Here is a 20,672-nt window from a genome sequence, read left to right as displayed (position 1 = left end):
TTTGGAAAAGGATTTAGGTTTTGATTCCCAAGGATAATGCAGTGACTACCTTTTATGGTCCTTCTGTCTTACTAAGTTGTTACTAAAAGTACACCACGAGTACTGCAACAATAAGTCACATCTCTACAGAGCAAAATCGTTGTGAATCTGACTGACAGAATGTGCTCTATTGTCTGTACACACTGGTTGCTGTTTTGGGGCAGGGACTCCAATTCCCAGAACTCTGTCAGACTTACAATCACTGGAGGAGGGGTCATTGTGCATTTGAAGTTTCTAGCTGACCTGCAGCCTGGGATGCACGGGGGCTATGCCAGGTTGAAATTTAGGTCAGGACTGGCCCGTCTGCACCTATGTGTGCCCAATCGTGACTGGACCGGGCCGTCCCTCTTTCATCTGCCTCAAGACCCTCTGTTGGTATGGGGAAACATAAGTCAACTGAACCTCAGTACGTCTGCAAAAGCTATTGGATTTGTTTGTAGCTTTTATGGATGGCCTAGACCTAGTGACCAATTACAATAAGGGCCTCATTACAAGTGTGGGGGTCAGAGGGCCGTCTGACTTGTGGTGACAGTTGGACCACCGCACTCCAGGTAGTCTGACCCCCATATTACAACCCTGGCAGGTGGATCCACCAGGGTACCACCTTCACTGCCAGGAACATCGTTCTTGACAGGCTGACATCATTCTGAGTTGTAGTCAGTCACAGCAACACTGAGCTCAGCCACTTCTCGCTGATTACAACTCAGCTTTCTGCCAGCCTTTCCATGGTGGTCACCCTGCTATTGAAAGGCTAGTGAAAAGCCAATGACTGGGGCTCACTCTGCCTAGCACCATCAGAATGCGCACTGTTGCTTAACAGACAGTGCGCATTCTGATGGCACTGGTGTGCTATGGTATTGGGCTTGGCTCCCTTAAGAGAGCCAAGATCAATATTGTAGCACTGCTCCCACCGGTCAGCCCAAGAGAAATGCGTAATACAATGTTCCCGCCAGTCAGCCTGGGGGGAACATTGTAATATGCTTGGGGGGGACACCATTGGTATGACGGTGGTGTCCTCCCTACAAGTTTGGCGGTCGACTCGGCTGACTGCCAAACTCATAATGAGCTCTTAAGTCTTTTGTGAGGCTGGCTGGGTTCAGGTCTACTAGGCCCAGGGTCTTTCTGGTTCAAAGGCATGAATTAGCAAGAGTAAACTCTTTTTCTTATTTGTGAATTCAGTTTGATTAGCGGGCACATGATCTTCATTAATTGCTATTAAGAAAAATTATTTTACGAGGGCCATCACATTGTGTTCTGATTTTACCTCTAGACTGGGAAAAAAATCCAGTGAAAGCATCATTAAAGGTGAAATGTGTATCTGTAGTTGCTTATGGCAGTTATATTTTGGGGTTATATTAACTCTTCTATGCTTCAGAAATACCTCAGATGTCTTTTGAGCGTTTCTCAGTGTACACCCTCATATATAGTACATCAAATGTTGGGTTTGAACTATGTACCTGAAACATTTCCTCTCTATCCACTTTTAAAATGGTTTATAATTTGGAGAAGACAGGAGATGGGAATAAACCAGGCGATACTATGGCCTTGTTTAGTCCTTGATAATGCACAGCAGATACTTTGGCTAAAATTTCCTCAATTTGTCTCAGTGATTGTTTGGTGCCCAGAGTTGATCAGGAAATCTGACCTAGTTTAAACCCGAAAGACCTTTATATCACTGTGCCAGGCCGTGGAGAAGACCATGAAAAGTCTAAATCATTGGTTCATGCGTATATTCCCTTAAAACAGTACAACTTGCGGAACCCTACCTAACTGCCATGACCATTCGCAAAGATCGTTTTTTGTTGATTTGGTTAGGCTAATCTTACTTCATTGGTTGTTAGCGATCCCAAAGGGGCAGAATGAGGTAAAAAATTTACAACCTTGTGGATGTCACCTTGTGCCTCTATAAGACACAATCCATTTTGTTATGTTTTGTGTTTTTTATGTAAGCCTCTTAGAACTGTTGTCAACCCTCTCCTAATAGGATGTAACTTCAACCAATCCTGTCCAGCTTTAATGTTTTTACAACTAATACATGACAATTGTATCTATTATTCTATTGCTTGTTTTGTATCTGCTGTTAATAAAATCAGACAGCCTTTAGAGCCTTTAGACAAATGATTTTAGATTAGTAGTGGTAGGTATGTATGTGACCTATTATCATGATTTTATAAAAGTTGAATGATAATTTTATTTGATATTTTATTTCCTATATTTTAAGCTGCTGCTGTTATAACTATTTGATCTTCGGACTAGTGATTTTATTATGCAGTAGTATGTATGTGTGTGATATTTGTGGAGCTATATAAATTCCAAAATAAAGATTGATAGCTCCATTGTCTGCACCACAATTACACATACTACAGACTCACTTAGAACCAATAGGCTCCATATTCATATTATATGGCAAACAGAATTGAGGTAAATATTTTGTTGTTGTTGCAGTAAGATTTAATTCCAGGTATGATTTATTATATATTTATTCTTGGAACTCAAGTGGAATCTCAAAGTTTAATAATGTTGTTCTAGCTTTGCTTTTAATAAACTCCTTCTCTGGTTTTAATCTTAAAGAAGAAATATGAGCAAAAGAAGGAGGTTATTCTACAAGTATGTTCGAAACATTAAGGGGAATATATATATATATATATTTTTTAGGTGTAACCAATTCAAACCACATTTGTTATTGCAGATGTACTGCAGTAACAAAGTAATGTACACAGTGGCACACTTGTGTGCCAATAAGCCAGAAATACTAGGAGAGTAAGCCATGTCTACTTATAACAAAATCTTTGTAAATCATTATCAATGTGTTAAATTTATTTAGCCAATTGGTAATAGATTCTGCTCTCAGTTTCATTAGAAGTAAGGGGGTAGCTAAATGAGGCACTTGTTTATTATTGTCCATAGGTAATTATACTGTTTAGCTTGTTCTAATTTGAGTTTGACCTTGTGCAAAGCATATTTGGGGCATATGAAGCAGAAGTCCATACTTATTTTCATAGTTAAATTAATTTTGTTCAATATTGTAGGCTTAACTTCTTTTTAGCTCTCACTGTGTTTTGATAGGAATAATGGTTAATAACAGGTGATGATGCCACCTGTTGGCTTCCTTCTTCAATCAGTTTTTGATTTTGATTTGTAGAGATTGTCAAATAAAGAACTTGTGGCAAAGTTCCACAAATCTGGCACACTTTTAGAAATGTCTATTTCCAGACCATTCACAACTGATGTGCTAAAAGACCTCATTACACATATTTATTTATTTTCTTTATAGTTTTTACAGAGTGCGTAAGACCAAAAGGTATCAATTTGCTAGAAAACAGAGGAAAATCAGGTGTCAAACAAGAGCCGGACAGTCCATCCTAGATCCTAAACAGCCTCTATACCTGCACCTGACGAGTAAACAGCTGTTTTTTCAGCTGTGTGTCTAGCAAATCCTACCAAGATCATACTCCACGTCGTTGTCACCCAGGTTGATGATGTTAAACATTTGGTGCAAGAGTTTCTGTGAAATCAATATGAATTCCTTTTTCATGTTTAATGCCATTTATTCAAATGCTTAGCTCTTTTATGTGTAAAGAACTCTAGGCTGCAAAAACAGTAGATTCCATTGTGTCCTTTCAAGCTGTCATTCACTGAATTCTGGGACCTTGCTGTGTTTTTTATATCTATAAGAAATGTGAGCATTAGTTCAGGGGTGATGTAAACCCACCTCAACTAACAACCACAATCCTTGTCAGAATGAATTACAAAAGTCACAAAATAAACCTGTGCTTAACAATCTGGTAGCTTGGCACACAAGCACTAACTTAGAGGCAATTTGTAAAAAAAGCTGTGCAGTACTTAAACAATAGTAAAGTGACAACACAATATAAGAAAAGTCCCAAGCAATTTAGAAAATAGAGTATATTTTAATAAATAAAATTACATAAAAATGACGAAATTCCCTTTCAGTGGAACTAGAGCTATATATTGTTTAAAGTTTTCGGGAAAAATAACACCAAAAAGATGAGAAGTGCCAACTTTGTATGGGTACAAAGTCACAAGTTCAGGCTGATCGCAGTGGAGCACCGTCCGGAAACAGGACCAGGTTGGCCCGCTGGAAGTTTTACCTTCTGATTTTGATGTGAGGACTGTGTGATGTGACCCTGTGGGGTTCGATACCACTCTGCATTGGTTCTAGTGAGGCTTTCTGTCTGGAGCTAGGCAGCTCTGTGGGCCCTGTGTCACACAACGCCAATAAGGTGGCGCCTTCAGCGAAGAGCTGTGTGGTGCAGATCTGTGTGATTGTGCATCACTAAATGTCAGAATCTGTGAAGCCTTCAGTTAAGCAGGAAGAAGAACACTCTGCTTCCAGTCAAGTTAAGGTCAGCACTCAGTCCCAAGGAGGTCAGCAGAGGGTGCCTTGTCAGATTCAGTTGGGCTGGTCAGCTGGAAATCAGGAAAGTCCTCTGGAACTTGTTGAATTCCTGTAGTTCACATAGGAAGTCTGCCAACTGATGGTTGGAATCACTTATGGGGCACTGGGTTCAAGGTAAGCACATCCAATCTTTCTGTCTTCACGCAGCAGTGCAGTCCTTCTTCTGGGTCTTCACAGGACTAGGAGTGTTCTGATTTCAGGTTCTGGGGATGCCACATTTATGTCCAGTGGCAGGCTGTGGTGGGAGACAGCTCTTTGTCTAACATGGAAATAGGATCTGGTCAGCTCTTCCCTTTCCCCTTGGTTTGGCTCTAGCCTGGCTAGGGCTAGTGAAAATAGGGCAGGCAGGCCCAGGTGTGAGCTGCATATATCAGGTACATGTTAAGCTTCTTCTAAAGTCAGGAAGGGCTGGGTACAGCTCCCCAGGGTACCCTTTGAAGTGCAACCAGGTCAGAGGCACATCTCTTCCTCAGTCACCCAGTTAGCAAAATTATCACCTCCCCACAACCAGAACGTTTGTCCACTGTCTGGAAGAAATACACATCACACCACAGGATAGCAATTAACAGTCCATGAACACTGGCAGAAAAGTACATTTAAAATAGGAGGCAAAATGCTAACTTTCTAAAAGTCGCATTTTCAAAATAGTAATTTAAAATCTGACTTGATCATTAAGTTGGATTCTAAATTATCATTGCAATGAGTCCCTGAATCATTTTTCTTGCTAGTCCCAAACTAAAGTTATGCATTGTAAGTAGGTATAATGTAGCGCAGTGCTTTTCCATGGGAGGGCCAGACTTGCTGCATTGAAAAAGTACTTTGGAGTGTTTTTTACTGCCAGGACATGTAAAGCATGAGTTCACATGTTTAACTTTTTAAGTACCATGTGCTTTGCCCTCTGGGCAGTTAATGGCCTACCCTTAGGGGTGACTTATAAGTATTGTAAAGGAAGGTTTAGGCCATTAAAAAGATTTATCTTGCTAGGTTGATATGGTACTTTAAAAATGCATTGCAGGTTGCTATGCAGTGGCAGGCCTGAGGCATAATTTTCAGTGCTGCTTTAGTGGGTGGTACAGTGAGTGATGCAGCCTACGTGTAGCATTCAATTTATAGACCCCAAGTACATATAGTCCCACATACTTGGGACTTATAAGTACATTGAATGTGCCGATTAGATGGATGCTAACTTTACCATGTTTTGAATGAATAGCACAAGCACTTAATCACTGGTTAGAAGGGGTAAAGTGCACTGAGTTCTAATGCCAACAAAAAAGGGATCATCAAGAGAAGGCAAAACACTGGGGGGAATACCATGAAGTAGACAGTCATTTCAAGCAATATCATGAGTTTTATAATTATTTTTTTCAAATATGGACACTTGATTCTTTTTACCAACTATTATCTAAGGTTAAATATTTCCTAATCTAATCCTGAAGATTTACTTTTTATTTGCTCATACGTGAATCAAACTACAAATTACTTGTAACATCAAGTTGATATTTATTGTCACTTAACATGTTGTTCATGTTTGGTTCTGCTATGTACTTGAATACAGATCCCACTACTTAAAAGAAGTTGACTGCTGGATGTGAGCTAAGCAGGCTTCACTTCTTACTGTATGTTCTAATTTCAAGTTTTAGTGACAGTGCAGCTTGAGTTTCAGACAAAAATTGAAGTCCTATTTTTTGCTACTAAGACGATATGTCAATATAAATAGAAGGACTGCTGCTATTAGTCACTTGCAAGATTTCAGACTATTCTGAACAACTGAAATTAGCACATTTTGATGTTATTTAAAAAGTTTAATCTAAAACTGTGTTAGTGCAATGGAACAAGTATTTGTTCTCGTACTGAAAAACCATTGCGGAACCGGCCATTGACACGCTCAATTTAAATCAATGCATGATGGCACATTTCCCCGCAAATGTTATAGTTTGCTGTGCCATATACCAACTTTCGACTCAAAAGATATCTTGTAAAACATTAAATCAACTTGGCACAGTTCAGCAATGGAATTGCCAATTATAACACATTAGCATGTAGAGTATATCCATGTCAGGATTTTGATGATATCTTATGATCCTTCATATCTGTATATTAGTTTGTGCACTTCATGTAGGTAGCATGGTTATATTTATTACCATGGCCTCCTGGTAGCTAATTCTTAGGTCATCTTGATTATGCATAAAGAGTTCATTTTAGTATTGACTCTAGTTCTAGGCCAGCTCAGCCTTGGTGCAAGCAGATCCATGAATCTGCCATCATTGGGTACTTTTACACTGCAAATTTCATAGTTGATTAATTTTTTGAAAGCCAGTGGATTGATTGACATTGAAAGTCTGTTGAAAATACAAGATCTGATAGCATGAAACACCTTCGTATTACTCTGTGATGTCTCTCTCCTGCTCCTGGGAATGTTAAAGGATAGCATCTGGACTTGAATTCTTGACTTTCTTTCGATTATTTCTAAGGTTGTACGGATTTTGGAGAACTGCAAAGTTTTTCTTCTACAGCTTAGGCTCTGATTATGACTAGGGGCCTGATTTAGAATTCAACAGACAGGTTACTCCGTCACAACAGTGACAGATATCTCATTCGCCGAAATCTAAATCCTGTAATCTTCTATGGGATTTAGATTTTAGTGGACGGGATATCTGTCACCATTGTGATGGAGTAATTTGTCTGCCAAGTTCTAAATCAGGCCCTGGGTTAGAAAAATTACTCCTCACCCTTGTCAGTGCAGGGATTGGAATTCTGAGATGTACTGACTTTATTGCGCATAACAATGAGTGGGCATGATAAAGTAAGCACCCCCTTGTAAATTTCAGCAGGTCAAACTTTCAAGAATTTAACGAGGGAAAGGGCCCTTTCATTATTGGAACAGACTATGAAGCTGTAAGCACCAACATCATGTTATTCCCCATTGTTGGAGAAACCCCAGAACTGATTCTATTTATTGTACTGAAACAATTCCGAAAACACAGCTATCAGATTTTATCAACTATGGTAAATTCAGTACACCCATCCGGGCACTCGTTAATTTTTGTTTAAAAAATGTGCACAACTTTGTAATCTCCTTGAAGTTTTGCAAAGTATTCTCTCACAAATATTTTGTATGCAGGAAATTTCTCCCAAAGGTTGTTTGGAAATGTTGCAAAATGTACATGCTGCATGAAGAGCGAGCAAGTTTTACCAACTTCACCCAAGTACCAAGGGAATGTGAAAACTTTGCTTACCTCAGTTAAACATAAAAGAGCAAAATGGTGGGTTGTTTTTGGAAAACAAGAAATGATTACTTCTGATGTGCTAGATGTTTTCTCCCAGAACTTGGGGAAGATTGTTTTTACATGTTCAGTACACATGCAGTGAATGGTGGTCATCAGCAGGACAACAAACTATTAACATGGCATTACAAGGACATTTCCATGATATTTGTTTCTGGAGGATCTCCTACATGGAAGTGTTTCTGATGATGAAGCTGGAAGTAGCTCCACCCTCAGAAAAACAGGGTTTGACCACCTCTCAATGAAGCAGGTGAAATGAGAACTAAGAAGACAGGCCATTCATCGTTTTGTTCAGATGTCGAAATTACAGCTCACTTCTAGATTTTGGCATCAATACATTTACAAGCATACATTATGGCACTTCAGCTTAAATACTTTTCTCATGCATTTCGGTTTCAAATACAGGATTATGCTAAAGTGGCACTTTGCGTAAATTATACATCTATAGCCCTCATTACAAGTGACCAGGTAATTGGCATGATATTTGTCATACCTGATAAAATCAGACTCCACAGAGTCAAACTTTTGTAAGTGCGATACTATTACCACATTATGGCCCATATTTATACTTTTTTTGTGCTTCATTTGTGTCATTTTTTGATGCAAAAGTGGCGTAAAACGTACAAAATATAATTGTATTTTCTAAGTTTGTGACGCTTTACACAAATGCGGTGCAAAAATAGTATAAATATGGGCCTATGTTTTGGGGATTAACATGTTTTTGTGCTTACCACACCAAATTCTGTATATTCTGGTTAATACTGGGCATTTTCTCCCAATAATTATCAGCAGGTTAAACCTTATCGTGATACATATGGTAACAGCAGCTACCACACACATTGCAGTTAATCAGGTCACTTATAATGAAGGCTACTATATTTACGTTTAGCTATTAAATATGTGTAGTTCGTCCATTGTTTTTTTCTTTAGCTATTTCATAAGAATGTGATGTGTGAAATGTAGTTAGAAGAGTTCCCAGGACAATACTTATATTATGTATGATGTTCTGCATTATGCTGGTATATTCAGAAAACACTATCTAGTTTCTGTTTATAATTTTAGTTACTGATAGCTGTTGTGGTTATTTAACATTTTACTTTATTGTTGTTTTGTCAATAGCTTTCAAATGAAGATGTAAGTATAATGTGGCTTCCATGTTTTTCTGTGGTGTCTAGATTTTTGCTTCATTGTGTAGAAGGGCCTATTCAGCACTTGTGATATCTCTTGCATCTAAGCAAAGAAGGCTTAGGAAAGGTTCTGGATCCAAACATGCACAATACAATGCTCAATGAACCACATGGCTTTATGGAATGCCTGTCAGGTAGTAAAATACAGCGGAACTACTACTGACTCAGAAAATACTCTTACTTAGCCATGGAAAACTGTGAATCACACTAGGTTGGAAATAACTGGTTAATGATGGAGTGAAAGGTAAAGTGCAAGGTATCACTTATGCCTATTCCCAAGTGCTTTAAGTTCTAAAAAGGCGGGCAATTCAGTTAGACAAGTTTGTTCTCTTGGCCAGGCACATTGTTGGCAAGTGAAATGTTCTGGTGACACTTTATTGTTTTTGTGCTTTGGCCATTGTCCAACAGCAAAAGTTGGAATGTCAGGCCTTTTTTTTTTTTAAATGTCAAGCTGTTTTCCTATAGTCTAAGATGGATCGGGTAGTAGTTTTAGAGAATTGAGCCTTGAGTGCAGAGTTTTTGAAGCCAGTTTATGGGTTCCCGTTAAGATGGTAATTCTGAAATTGTTTGGGCAGTTGAGCTCAGGTCTTCCCATGTAGGGTGGATGATGCCCAGTGTTTTCAATTGGTCAGGCTTCCAGACTGGTAGTCAGTTAAGGATCTTTAATGTTGGGGTGATGTGTTCAATGTGACACAGTCTGAAGATGACGTGCATAGAGTGGTTTTTGACTCTTTCTACTTAACAAATGTTTTGCTTGCAATCTGGTGGAAAGTCTGGAGAGGGCCACAAGAAAGGACCAGTTTCATCTGGTGGAAGCATTAGCATAGACCCCTTGGAGAATATTTATAGACAAAATGCCTTACATTGGTTTCTATTTGAGTTTTCAAAAGCAATGCATTTTTCTATAAACTATTTTGCAGTGTTTTACAGATGTGTTTGAGGATGTGTGACTATTTGCATTTTAATAGCAAAGACTTGGCCTTGCAAACAGTATTTAAACTTAGAATACCAGAGTCTTGTCCTAACAGTCTACATTGTAAAAATTTCATAAGCATGCAGATTTCGCAACCTCGATAACTGGGAGGTGGGGTACAAGCACTAAGATCAAACATTACTATAGAAATGTAACTTTTATATGAAAAACTAATCTAAGGTAGGCTATTAAGATTTTTTAAAGCAATGACTTCAACTATGATTTTCTCTGGATTCATTGTTTTTCATTTTCATTTAGTAGTATTTTCAAGTGCTGAATTGACTCCATAGTGAATGCCATTACGCTTATATTATTAACAGCCATTGGATTATGCAATTATAACCAACATTTTGCCCTAAAAGTGCTTGTTCCTTTCAAACGGCTTCATAGTGCATAATGAAAAGCCACATGTAGTGGAGTATTATCCTTGTATTTAGGGTTATCTGCCCCTCAGAGGTGTTTCTTAGAATGTGTAGTTACTAAAGTAAGCTTTATGCCTGAGAAATATTGGCTACAAAGATGACCCGAAATGTAAACCAATAAAAAGAAGCTTGTTGTGGTTAATCAAGCTGTGGTACTGCCTATTAAAGGTGATCATGGATCTGGGACTCCTGAATACAAGTATACATTTGTCTTTTTCTAAGATATGAACATGTTTGAAACAGTATTTGAAATGTTAACATGGAGAAATGTGGTTTGCATGACTGTAGTACAGTATATTAGGCTGCAAGCAGTTACCTTTATTTCCCTACACCCCTGCAGCTTTGAATGTCTCTGCAATTACTTGTCTAGTAGCTATTTCCCTCTTCAGACGTTCTCTGTATTCTTTAAGGCGCTTTCTTCAAAGACATCCAAGGGTACTGAACATACATTTTTTACACTCCTCCGTCCATCCTCACATCATTGTTCATTTCACTCCATTGTTCTCCTATGAGATATCAACAGTGATATCATGTGTGAGAATATGAGTAAGGTATGTCAAGTTATGTGAATTATAATTTACATATTTTACCAGAACGGGTAAATCGTAGTTTCAAAGGCTTTTCATGGCAACCATAATGCCAGTTTGACTGTGTTTCATAATAAAAGAAAAAAGTCTGAGGTGTTTATAACCATGTGTTAATTTAATATGAACAAGGGCTTCCATACGTTATATTTAACAACATTTTTTTCATTGCAAGTAACTCTTATTTTTTTGTTTTCCTCTTAATGTTGACAATCATTATGAGGGCTGGAGACTAAGAATGTCCAGTGCAAATGCGTACAGTAGGCAAATTAGATTTTGTTTTGTATTTTTCATTGTTTATGAAGGACGCTCTGTAATTTCCCATAAATCACAAATATTTACAGATTGAAGCATGTGCCTGGACAGTTACATGCTTCATAAAAGCTGGAGGAAATTTCATCAAACACGAAAATGCCCTAATGACAGAAAGACCATAGTGAAATACAAATTTGGTGGACTTTCATTTACTGGGTTCAGAATTGCACAACGAGAAATGTTCTGATGGGAACACCAATGTTGTTTACAAAGGTTGCACTTTTTACGACCCACTTAGGACTTCTGATTTGAATGTTCAACACCCAACTTGGGGCAAAGTTAATAAGGAAGCCAAAATGTGATTTCCCATCAGGTGAGGGTCAACGTTAAATGCAAAGGAAGGCTTAAGAGCTATTATATTCCAGCTACTGAAAATTCTTAAGCTCTGGTACACAACACATCTGTTATTTTACCAGTGTGTTGCTCATGTCTTTACTATAAGTATAAATGGTTATTGAGCCTGGAACAAAGGTAATTGGTACCAAGTTTATGATAGTTGGCCGGGCCCTGTGTTCAATCCGCTTATCCCAAGTGGAGGCTGATCACAACATTTGGCCAGGCACTGCACTACAATGCAGATGTCCCATCTTCCTTTGGTGCATAAACTCTCCTTTGGTCACAGTAGGTCTAAACCCTTCTACTTCTATAGGTGTGGTCTCAGTACAGTGGCTTGCCTTTGGGTAAGCCCTGGAATTCAGTCCTGAGTGCCCCAGCTCCTTTATCAGCCTCATGGATATTATTCATATAATGTTTGATGGAATACATGACTTCTTCTGTATTATCATGAGAAGCAATTAATGAGGAGTCTTAATGGAGAGTTGCTCAGCATAACTGGTGCACTTCAGTGTTTTTATATTGTAACTATAATTTTAAAGATGTTATTTAGACAAGGATGAGTTTATTTTTTATGAACACTATATTTAATACACTTCTCTCATTTTAATTGTGTTAGAATTTGTCATCAACTGCTTAATGAATATTTCATAAAGAATGATGCTTTCAAACAAAATCACTTTCAACCTACGTTTGTCTTAGAAAACATTAACCGTAACATTGTAACACTAGTTTTTCAACTAAACACACTTACAGCTGACAATTTAACATGGCAAAGTGTCTTATCAAGTGTTATAAGGAATGTATTCTTCATGCTTGCTCAATAATTTTATCACCAAATGTGTAATGTAATAAAAGGTGTAGGATCAAAGAAAAACAAATTATTAGACTATTATTTATGAGAATCAAAATATTCAAAGACCTATTTAAAGGAAAAATATGCATGGAATTAATGTTTTGTGAAACAAAATAGAAGAGAAATCTAAGAACAGTTAAAACATAATTAATACTAAAGTACTTTCAAAGAATAAATAGTTGTGGACCCCATGTTGAATATAACTAAAAAACTTCAGACAGTTCCTTAAATGTAAAATAATTGCATGTTGTCGAGATGTTTTTTTAAAGAAGAAAAGTTAGACAAAAAAGTTTAAAAAAACAATTCAGGGTTGTGGTCGTATTTATTCAATTTCTATCATAAAATTAGAAAGAAGGGTACAGAGATAAAAAGAGAGAAGTAGTGGAAGAGTAGCTGAGAAGGTTGTAAGAAGACGTGGTAGAGAAAAGGATAAAAGAAGCAAATGAGGAAACTAAAGAAGGCCAACTCAGAAAAGATGTAAAGAGTGAAATGGAGAGTTGGAAATGCGTCCAACCCAAGAGGAAATAGGAATAGGGGGAATGGAGGACAGAGTATGATACAGAAATAAGGAATGGATGGAGGAAGGTATAAAATGGTAGTACAGAGAAGTGGGGCCTGGCACCGTACATTACAACATATTAGTATTTCAACAAGGCATATTTGCAGCTGAGTATTTAACACAGCAAAGTGTTTTAACAGCTATAGTGAATGTATTTTTCATGCTGGTTCCATAACTAGAGTAGTTAATTTGTAATGTAATGAAAGAGATGGGATCATAGAAAAATAAATTACTAGAAACATATTTATGAGACTCAATATAATCAAATACCCATTCAGAGGAAAAACATGTTGATGGAGGAAAGGTTTGGTGAAACAGAAAAGACAAAAAATCTAAGAGTTCAAAGCTAATTAAAAGTAAGCCACTTAATAAAATAAACCTAATTTCTGAAGAATAAACAGTTGTGGACTCTATATTGAGTATAACAAAAACTTCAGACAGTTCCTCAAAGGTAAAATAATTACATGTTTTTTGACATTTTTATTTCAAAGAAGAGAAATCAGAAATAAACATTTTTTAAAGTATTTAGGATCGTTGTCATCCTTTTTCAATTTCTTTCATAACACTAAAAAGGAGGGCAGAGAAACTAAAGGAGTCGAATGGTTTATGCGGAGCAGAAAAGCGTGTAAGGAGACAAGGGCAGACAAAGACACGGTAGAGAAACGCATACAAGACGGGAATGAGGTTATTAAAGCAAGCCTACTAAAAAGAGGACAAAGAGTGGAATAGGGAGTTGGTAGTGTGTTGGTAGTGTGTCCATCCAGAGAAGAAAGAGAATGGGGCAATGGAGGACAGAGGATGAGGCAGAAATAGGGAATGGCAGGGGAAGGTATAGATAAGTAGTACAGAGAAGTGGGGCCTGGGCACTGCATATTAAATATTTTAATATTTCAGCAAAGCACATTTACACTTGAACTTTAACAAAGTGTTTGAACAGCTGTTATAAAGAACATACTTTTCATGCTGGCTTAATAACTAGAGTACTGAACGTGTAATGTAATAATGTGTAATGTAAGGAAGCATATAGGATCATAGAAAAAATATTAGAAACATATTTATTAGAATCAAAATAATCAAAGACCCATTTAGAGTGAAACATATTAATGGAGGTAAAGTTTGGTGAAACAAGCTACAAGAAAAATCTAAGAACAGTTGAAGGTAATCTAAGAAGAGTTGAAAGGCAATTCATACTAAACTACTTAAAAGTACTAAACCACTTAAAAAACAAGATACAACTACATTCAATAGAGTAAGTAGTTGCAGACCCCATGTGGAAAATAACAACAACTTCAGACAATTCCTTGAAGGTAATATGATTGCATAATTGTTGAGATGTTGTTTCTCAAAAGAGAGAAAGTAGAAAAAAGTCTAAAAAAATTTACATTTGTGGTCATCCATTCTCAGTCTCTACCATAACCCTGGAAAGAAGGGCAGAGAAATAAATGGAAATGAATAATGGAGGTAGAGAAGAAAAAGACAAGATCAGGGGAAGGTATAGTAGAGAAAGGGATGAAGGAATGTAATGAGGGTATTAAAGCAGGCCTCCACAAAAAAAGAGGAAAAAGGTGAAAGGGGAGTTAAAAGTGTTTCCACCCAAAGAAAATTGAAGTATAGAGGGAATGGAGGATGGAGGCTGTGGCAAGAGGAGCCATTCAAGAAAAAAAAGTTAAACCTAAATATCACCCTGTAGGTAACAGAACGTAGGAAAGGAAGAGGTGTGAAGGGAAATTGGATCTTTGCCTTTGTTATGGCATTCTCACAATTTAAAAAATATAATAATCTAAAATCTAAGACTTGATTTCTGACAGAGGATAGATATCTAATCTTGGAAATTCAGATTAAGCAGGATAGTTAAAAGAGGTTTTCATAACTGGTATTCTGTGAATTTGTTTTTCAATGAGATCATATAATATTCTTTTTGTTATTGTTCTTTCCTGATATTGATGCTTTCAGTCTGCCATGCTCAAAGGTGGACTTCAAGCATTGAGATTTATGTGTTTATTTGAAAGCTGCAATCTTTATTGCCCACAGCCGGAAGTCTTTTGTGTGAAGCTCTACTTGTGTCTCCTTGAGCAAAGCATGGTTGTAACACCTAAATGAATCTCACCCAGTGGTAGTTACTCAGGCCACATTTAAATTTATTGTTTTTTGCCCCAGGTGCAACTTCAAACAGGAATCAGTTGACAAAAATCAGCTTTGGTCCTGCTGCAGTAGGAACCTTCCAGCATGGACAGACAGGCCAGATCCCGCTAAAAAGAAATACAAGCAACCTCAGGCCGGTTTCAGCATATTTGGGCTTTGCCAGTAAGACATAGCTTGAATCATATGACACAATGAGCACAGCAGGCACATCTATGAACACTTATGTTTCCTGCACATCCTGGAAAAAGAATACATTTTACAAATGTTCTCCTGAGTATGCGCTCTTACTGACAGAAAATATCAATCATGTCAAGCCACTTCTATACAGATTCTTAGAGCAGGAGAGATTATGGAAATAACCACTTTACAATTTCTTCAAAGTTGTGTTAGTCTTTAGCACTTTGAAAATCACGTCACTACACTAAATGGCTCTTATGCACTTGGTAATATTGCCAAGACTGAAGTGATTAGCTTTTGGAGATTTTGTATTCAATTTCTGTCAGTAATTGCTCTTCACTAACCTACAAGCAGAGACTTCCACCTCTGCGGCTAAAATATATTTTGTGCTGAGATCGCTGCCACACTGGTGGAGATCTCTGTGCTTATAAGCCTACGTTCTAGTAGTAAATGTGGAAAGGGGAAGTATCTGGAGAATGGGGAATACTTAACATAAAATAGAATGGGTTTGGGCAAACATACGGAGGGATTTAGGGAAGGACAGGCTACTACCAACACTGGTCCAAATAATATACACACAGTTCCAAAACAACAAAAAAGGGGTTCTCTAGACCAAAGGTTTCCAAAAAAAAGGGAAAGCAATATGCTTGAAGCAAGAGCCCTCACTCACCTTTCGGTGACATGCTTCATCATAGGGCCATGCTCCTCGTCAGGCCGGCACTGCAATGCCTGACGGGCCCCACAGGGGGGCTCTTTGCCGGAGGTCTTTTGAAAAATGATGTGAAACCGGTCAAGACGTGAAAAAGGATTGGTATAAAAAAAGTTAAAAATGACTAGAGCTAAAAATTAACTATTTATTCTGATATTGATACCCCTGACATGATTAAAAACAATGCATAGGGATATGATAAATTAATGTCTACACTCCGTAGACAAAAATATATACAGTTTACTAAGACTCGTAGTGAGAATGGTACAAAAGGAGAGAACACAGAATCCCTGTGTCACTCAATCAAAGGGTCAACATGTTTCTCGCTATTTTTAGTCAATAATGATCTCATGCGATTCTTCAGGACCTTAGTACGTACCTAATCCTTATGAAAAAATGTTTGTGAAAAGATTAATTCAAATCCCCTACTAGGGAAGTCAGAAACCCTCCAAATATTACTGGTGGGCCCCATCGGGGAAACATCAGGCTCAGAAATCCACTATGAATTGGTGTGAAACCACGAGTGTTGGTTCACCTAAGAGTGCTGTCAGTCCCCGGAACTACTACCCTAAATGTAACTAAATAGTAGTAAATGTACTCCAGTGAAGCCTTAGAGTAATTCAAGAACTACACATGGCCATTCTCAGGTACTGCTACACACCAACATAAAAAATAATTTAGGTAGGGGCATAAAACACCCTATAGGAAATGATGTTAATTAATTAAAATTACATATATATATATATATTTATATATATATATATATATATATATATATATATATATAAATATATATATATGCTCGCCCATGATTGGCATTCCTATTTTATGTTCGAAACAGTTAATCCTCAATTTACATAGAAAAACCACCAGCGCTTTAGCCTGTGATTCACTCAGTTTTATTCTTCATGATGCGTTTCAGTGTTCTACGCCTTTGTCAGACAAAGTGTACCACAACCACCACAGTAACACTTTAAAAAAAGGGAAAAGACTAAAGCTCTAATTTATACTTTTTGACGCTAAACTGCTCCTACACAGTTTAGCATCTAAAAGTATGCCCCATTCCCAAGACGCTGGCCAGGAGTCATATTTATGGGATTACGGTAGCCGGCGGTAAGGCCCGGCTAGCGTCATAAAAAAGGACACTAGCCGGGTGGGGGAGGCGTAGGGGGGACAGGGGGGGTTTAGCCTCAAAGGATGACGCTAGTATGGTCAGAGGCATAAATGATGTTACAAGACAAGTGTCATTTTCTGATGTTAAAACCCCATGGACATGACCCCTGTCTAAGTTAAGACAGGAGTCATGCCCACCACCCCAATGGCCATTGGGCCCAGTGCCATGTAGGAGTGGCCAAGTTAGGCCCCACTATGGCACTACAGAAAACATTTCTTTTACTTACTTCTACTTACCTACTTACCTGAGATGTGATCTCCCATCCTCCGCTGTCCCTCTGGTGTGGGTGGGGGTGTCCCTGGGGGCTAGGAAAGTGCACCTGTGGGTTCTTTCAATGGTCTCTGGCCATCCAAAAAGGCCCACAGGTCCCCTAATGCCTGCTCCGACACAGGCGTTATATAATGGCGCAAAGCAAGCTTAGCTCCATTATTTAGGCCCGCCTCCCCCTCACGTGCATGGGAGGATAAATAAGGAGCCTGGGCCTCAGAGTCATTTTTTGCCTGGGAAGGCCTATTTTGCATCTCATTAACACAAGATAGATTTCCCCAGGCAAAAAATGACTATACCTCCAAAATGTTGACGCTAGACGGGTCTTGCGTCAAAATATAAACATGGAGGTAAGTTTGCGCTGAAATAGCGTAAAACAAAAATGACGCTATTTCAGCGCAAACACAGTATAAATATGCCCCTATGGGCCTCATTACGAGTTTGATGATCTTAGGACTGCCCATGCCCATAGCAACGGCAGTGCAGGGGCCCCCCTGCCAGCACCCTCGGAATGCTCACTGTCTGCATTCCAAGGGTGCTGGTGTGCGACGGTAAGGGAGCTGAGACCAATGCCGTGGCACAACGGAAACGTCATAATACAATGTTTCCGCTCAGCTTGGTGGAAACATTGTAATATGAATGGGATGAGGCTGTCTTATGACAGCGGTCTTAACCCTGTGGCTTTGGTGGTCGGCTGATCCGACCACCAAAGTTGTAATGAGGCCCTAATTTACAATGTCCGTGTGACATGACCAATGCTCAACCAAATTTGCTTTCACAAATTAATTGAATACCTGAGGTCAATAGTGACAAGCGCATAATTTGGTGTTCGTACTTGTTAAAGGGCATATTATCTAACACAGTGGTTCCCAACCTGTGGTCCGGGGACCCCTGGGGGTCCGCGAAGCCTTCTCAGGGGGTCCGCGAGAGCCTAGAAAATTAACAAATATTGCCAAATTAGGTCCCCAGCTTCCAGTAATGACTCAGGCGGGGGTCCCCGGATTCCCATGATGATTCAGTGGGGGTCCTCGGGTTCCATTAATGTTAAAGTGGGGGTCCACAGAAATCAAAAGGTTGGGAACCACTGATCTAACAAATACATCCATTCTGTCATCATATGTTCATGGTGTCAAGGGGTTTTACCTCTTCTTAAAGGCTGCTACATTGTAATGGCCCTTGTTTTCTAAGAGATGGAATTCTATAAAGTGTGTTCATTTAGTTAAATCTAACCTTTTCCGCATGATGGTAGGGAATGCCTACATTGGCAAGATGCCATGTGATGTCATCATGGATATACAAACCTTATGGTAAATTAGACCTCTTTGTAGTGTTGTAAGGCTATGTGGTCACAAATTAAACCCTATCATATATGCACCCACCACACACTCACACACGCACACACACACATACACACATATATATATGTATACACACACACACAATAAATAAATAAATAGACCACATACACACCATAAGAGGGGCATTTTTTGTTTTGTAAATAATTTTGGTGCCATTTGATACATTTTCACAAAATACATAGATATCTTACAGTCACCTTATTCAGTATTTGCCAGACTCCGGCGGGCATGACTTCTTCATTTTATCACGTGGTCTTGAAGCACACACTGTGCCACTGCGGCCAGCCAAGCCATCATTCACTGATAAGTCATGATACGAGTGAAACAGATCTTGGGTTGTTTGTGTTCTGGTTCAGGGAGGACCTGGCCTGGCAGTTCAGGCTGGACTGTGCCTGGGTCCAGACTGAGGTGGCATGGTGTGCCAAAATAACAATGGTCTGGGATGGAGCCCACGTATTTATCAGTGAATGAGATTAAATCAAGCATTGCATCCATCACTGTTTTTGTAAACTAATGGATGATACTATTAATGCAAGAATTATCTGAGAAAACCCAAAGTAACATATGAAAATATTCCTAACCTCATCTCACACGACTAACCAAATGCCTCATTAACTAAAGAGATCATGAAACTGTAGATGCACCTCTTACTTTTGGGCATGGTGAATTCATACCTGGAGGCCTGCACACTACCCCAACCTGTTCAACATATGATTGAAATGTGGGGATGAGGTACATTTTTGTGCTTCCTAACCCATAGCAGTTTTATTTGTATGTTTTATTAGCAGGTCGATCTTTATGCTTTTGAAAGGTACTCAAGGTGATGGCATCATTGGCTAGGTAGTCCTTCGGAATCACTTTTGTTTATTAATACACCTCCTCTCTCCCACTCTCCTGTGTGGACAAGATTCTACAATATATTTAAGTTGTTGGAGTCCCATATGAAGAACAGCAGTTGAGAACTTGCATGGATCAAAAGAATTGCAGTTAACTTCTAATGATTTTAATTTAATTTATCTTCCATGTAGGCTGCTAATTCACTGTCCTTCTTGGTATGGTAGCAGATCTCTAATTGATCGACTTTGAGAAATTGGACAGAGGTAGAACAACTGTTGGGACCTTGTTGGTGTTCTAGGTATATCTAAGTTGTGGACATGTATTTGACAAAGAAATATTTTAAAAAGAAGGTGGGTTCTAGGGCATACTCCACACAGTAGTACCTCTACCAGGAAGTGAAGTGAATTCAAAGAAACACTGTCACAATTAAAGTGTTTCTACTGTGATTACATTCTGCAGTGTGAAAAACTGTTGCATGTCAAAATGTGTATACTTTTTTCTGATCTATTCTAGGTGAAGCCCGTGAGCCACAGTAGAATCAATGTATCAGCACGCTTCCGGAAACCAATTCAAGAGCCCTGCACTATATTGTGAGTGAACAGAGCATTTGATATCAGTTATGAAGAGCAACAACATTGTAAGTGTTGCATCATTGCTCTAAATTCAATTATATGTACACAGTTTTTAATGACACAACTTTACTTTTCCACAGTGTGATTGCCAATGGAGACATTTTGAACCCAGCAGTGCGTTTGTTGATTCCCAGGAAGTCTGTAAATCAATGGGATCACATCCTTGCTATGGTAACTGACAAAGTACATCTTAGAACTGGTGCTGTTCACAGGTACGATATTCGTAGAAGTAAGTGCTCTATGTGTTATGTTAACTATAGGTAATATTGCTATGCCATCAAGGGTACAATATGGGCTTTCAATTAAAAACATGACTGTGCTATGGCATTTGTTGTCCTTTTTGCCGTCATGTTTTGTTCAGAGCAAATATAATCTGAAACAAATGATTCAACACCACAATTTGC

General features: G+C 38.5%; 1 protein-coding gene across 2 annotated transcripts in view; it reads left to right on the top strand.

The window, feature by feature from the left end:
- Positions 1-20,672, top strand: part of DCDC2 (doublecortin domain containing 2) — a 461,910-nt gene that overhangs the window by 165,232 nt on the left and 276,006 nt on the right. The window contains exons 3-5 of one of the 2 annotated variants that reach the window (XM_069218772.1): positions 8,863-8,877; positions 20,150-20,226; positions 20,349-20,480. In XM_069218772.1, the coding sequence (XP_069074873.1) occupies positions 8,863-8,877; positions 20,150-20,226; positions 20,349-20,480 (224 nt within the window). The remainder of the gene's footprint in view (positions 1-8,862; positions 8,878-20,149; positions 20,227-20,348; positions 20,481-20,672) is intronic. The other variant, XM_069218774.1, reaches the window with a different exon arrangement.

This window comes from Pleurodeles waltl, chromosome 2_1 (genome assembly GCF_031143425.1).
Source record: "Pleurodeles waltl isolate 20211129_DDA chromosome 2_1, aPleWal1.hap1.20221129, whole genome shotgun sequence".
Taxonomy (NCBI): Eukaryota; Metazoa; Chordata; class Amphibia; order Caudata; family Salamandridae; genus Pleurodeles; species Pleurodeles waltl.
The sequence above is the reverse complement of the archived record's forward strand: the minus strand, read 5'-3'. Positions and strand labels throughout refer to the sequence as shown.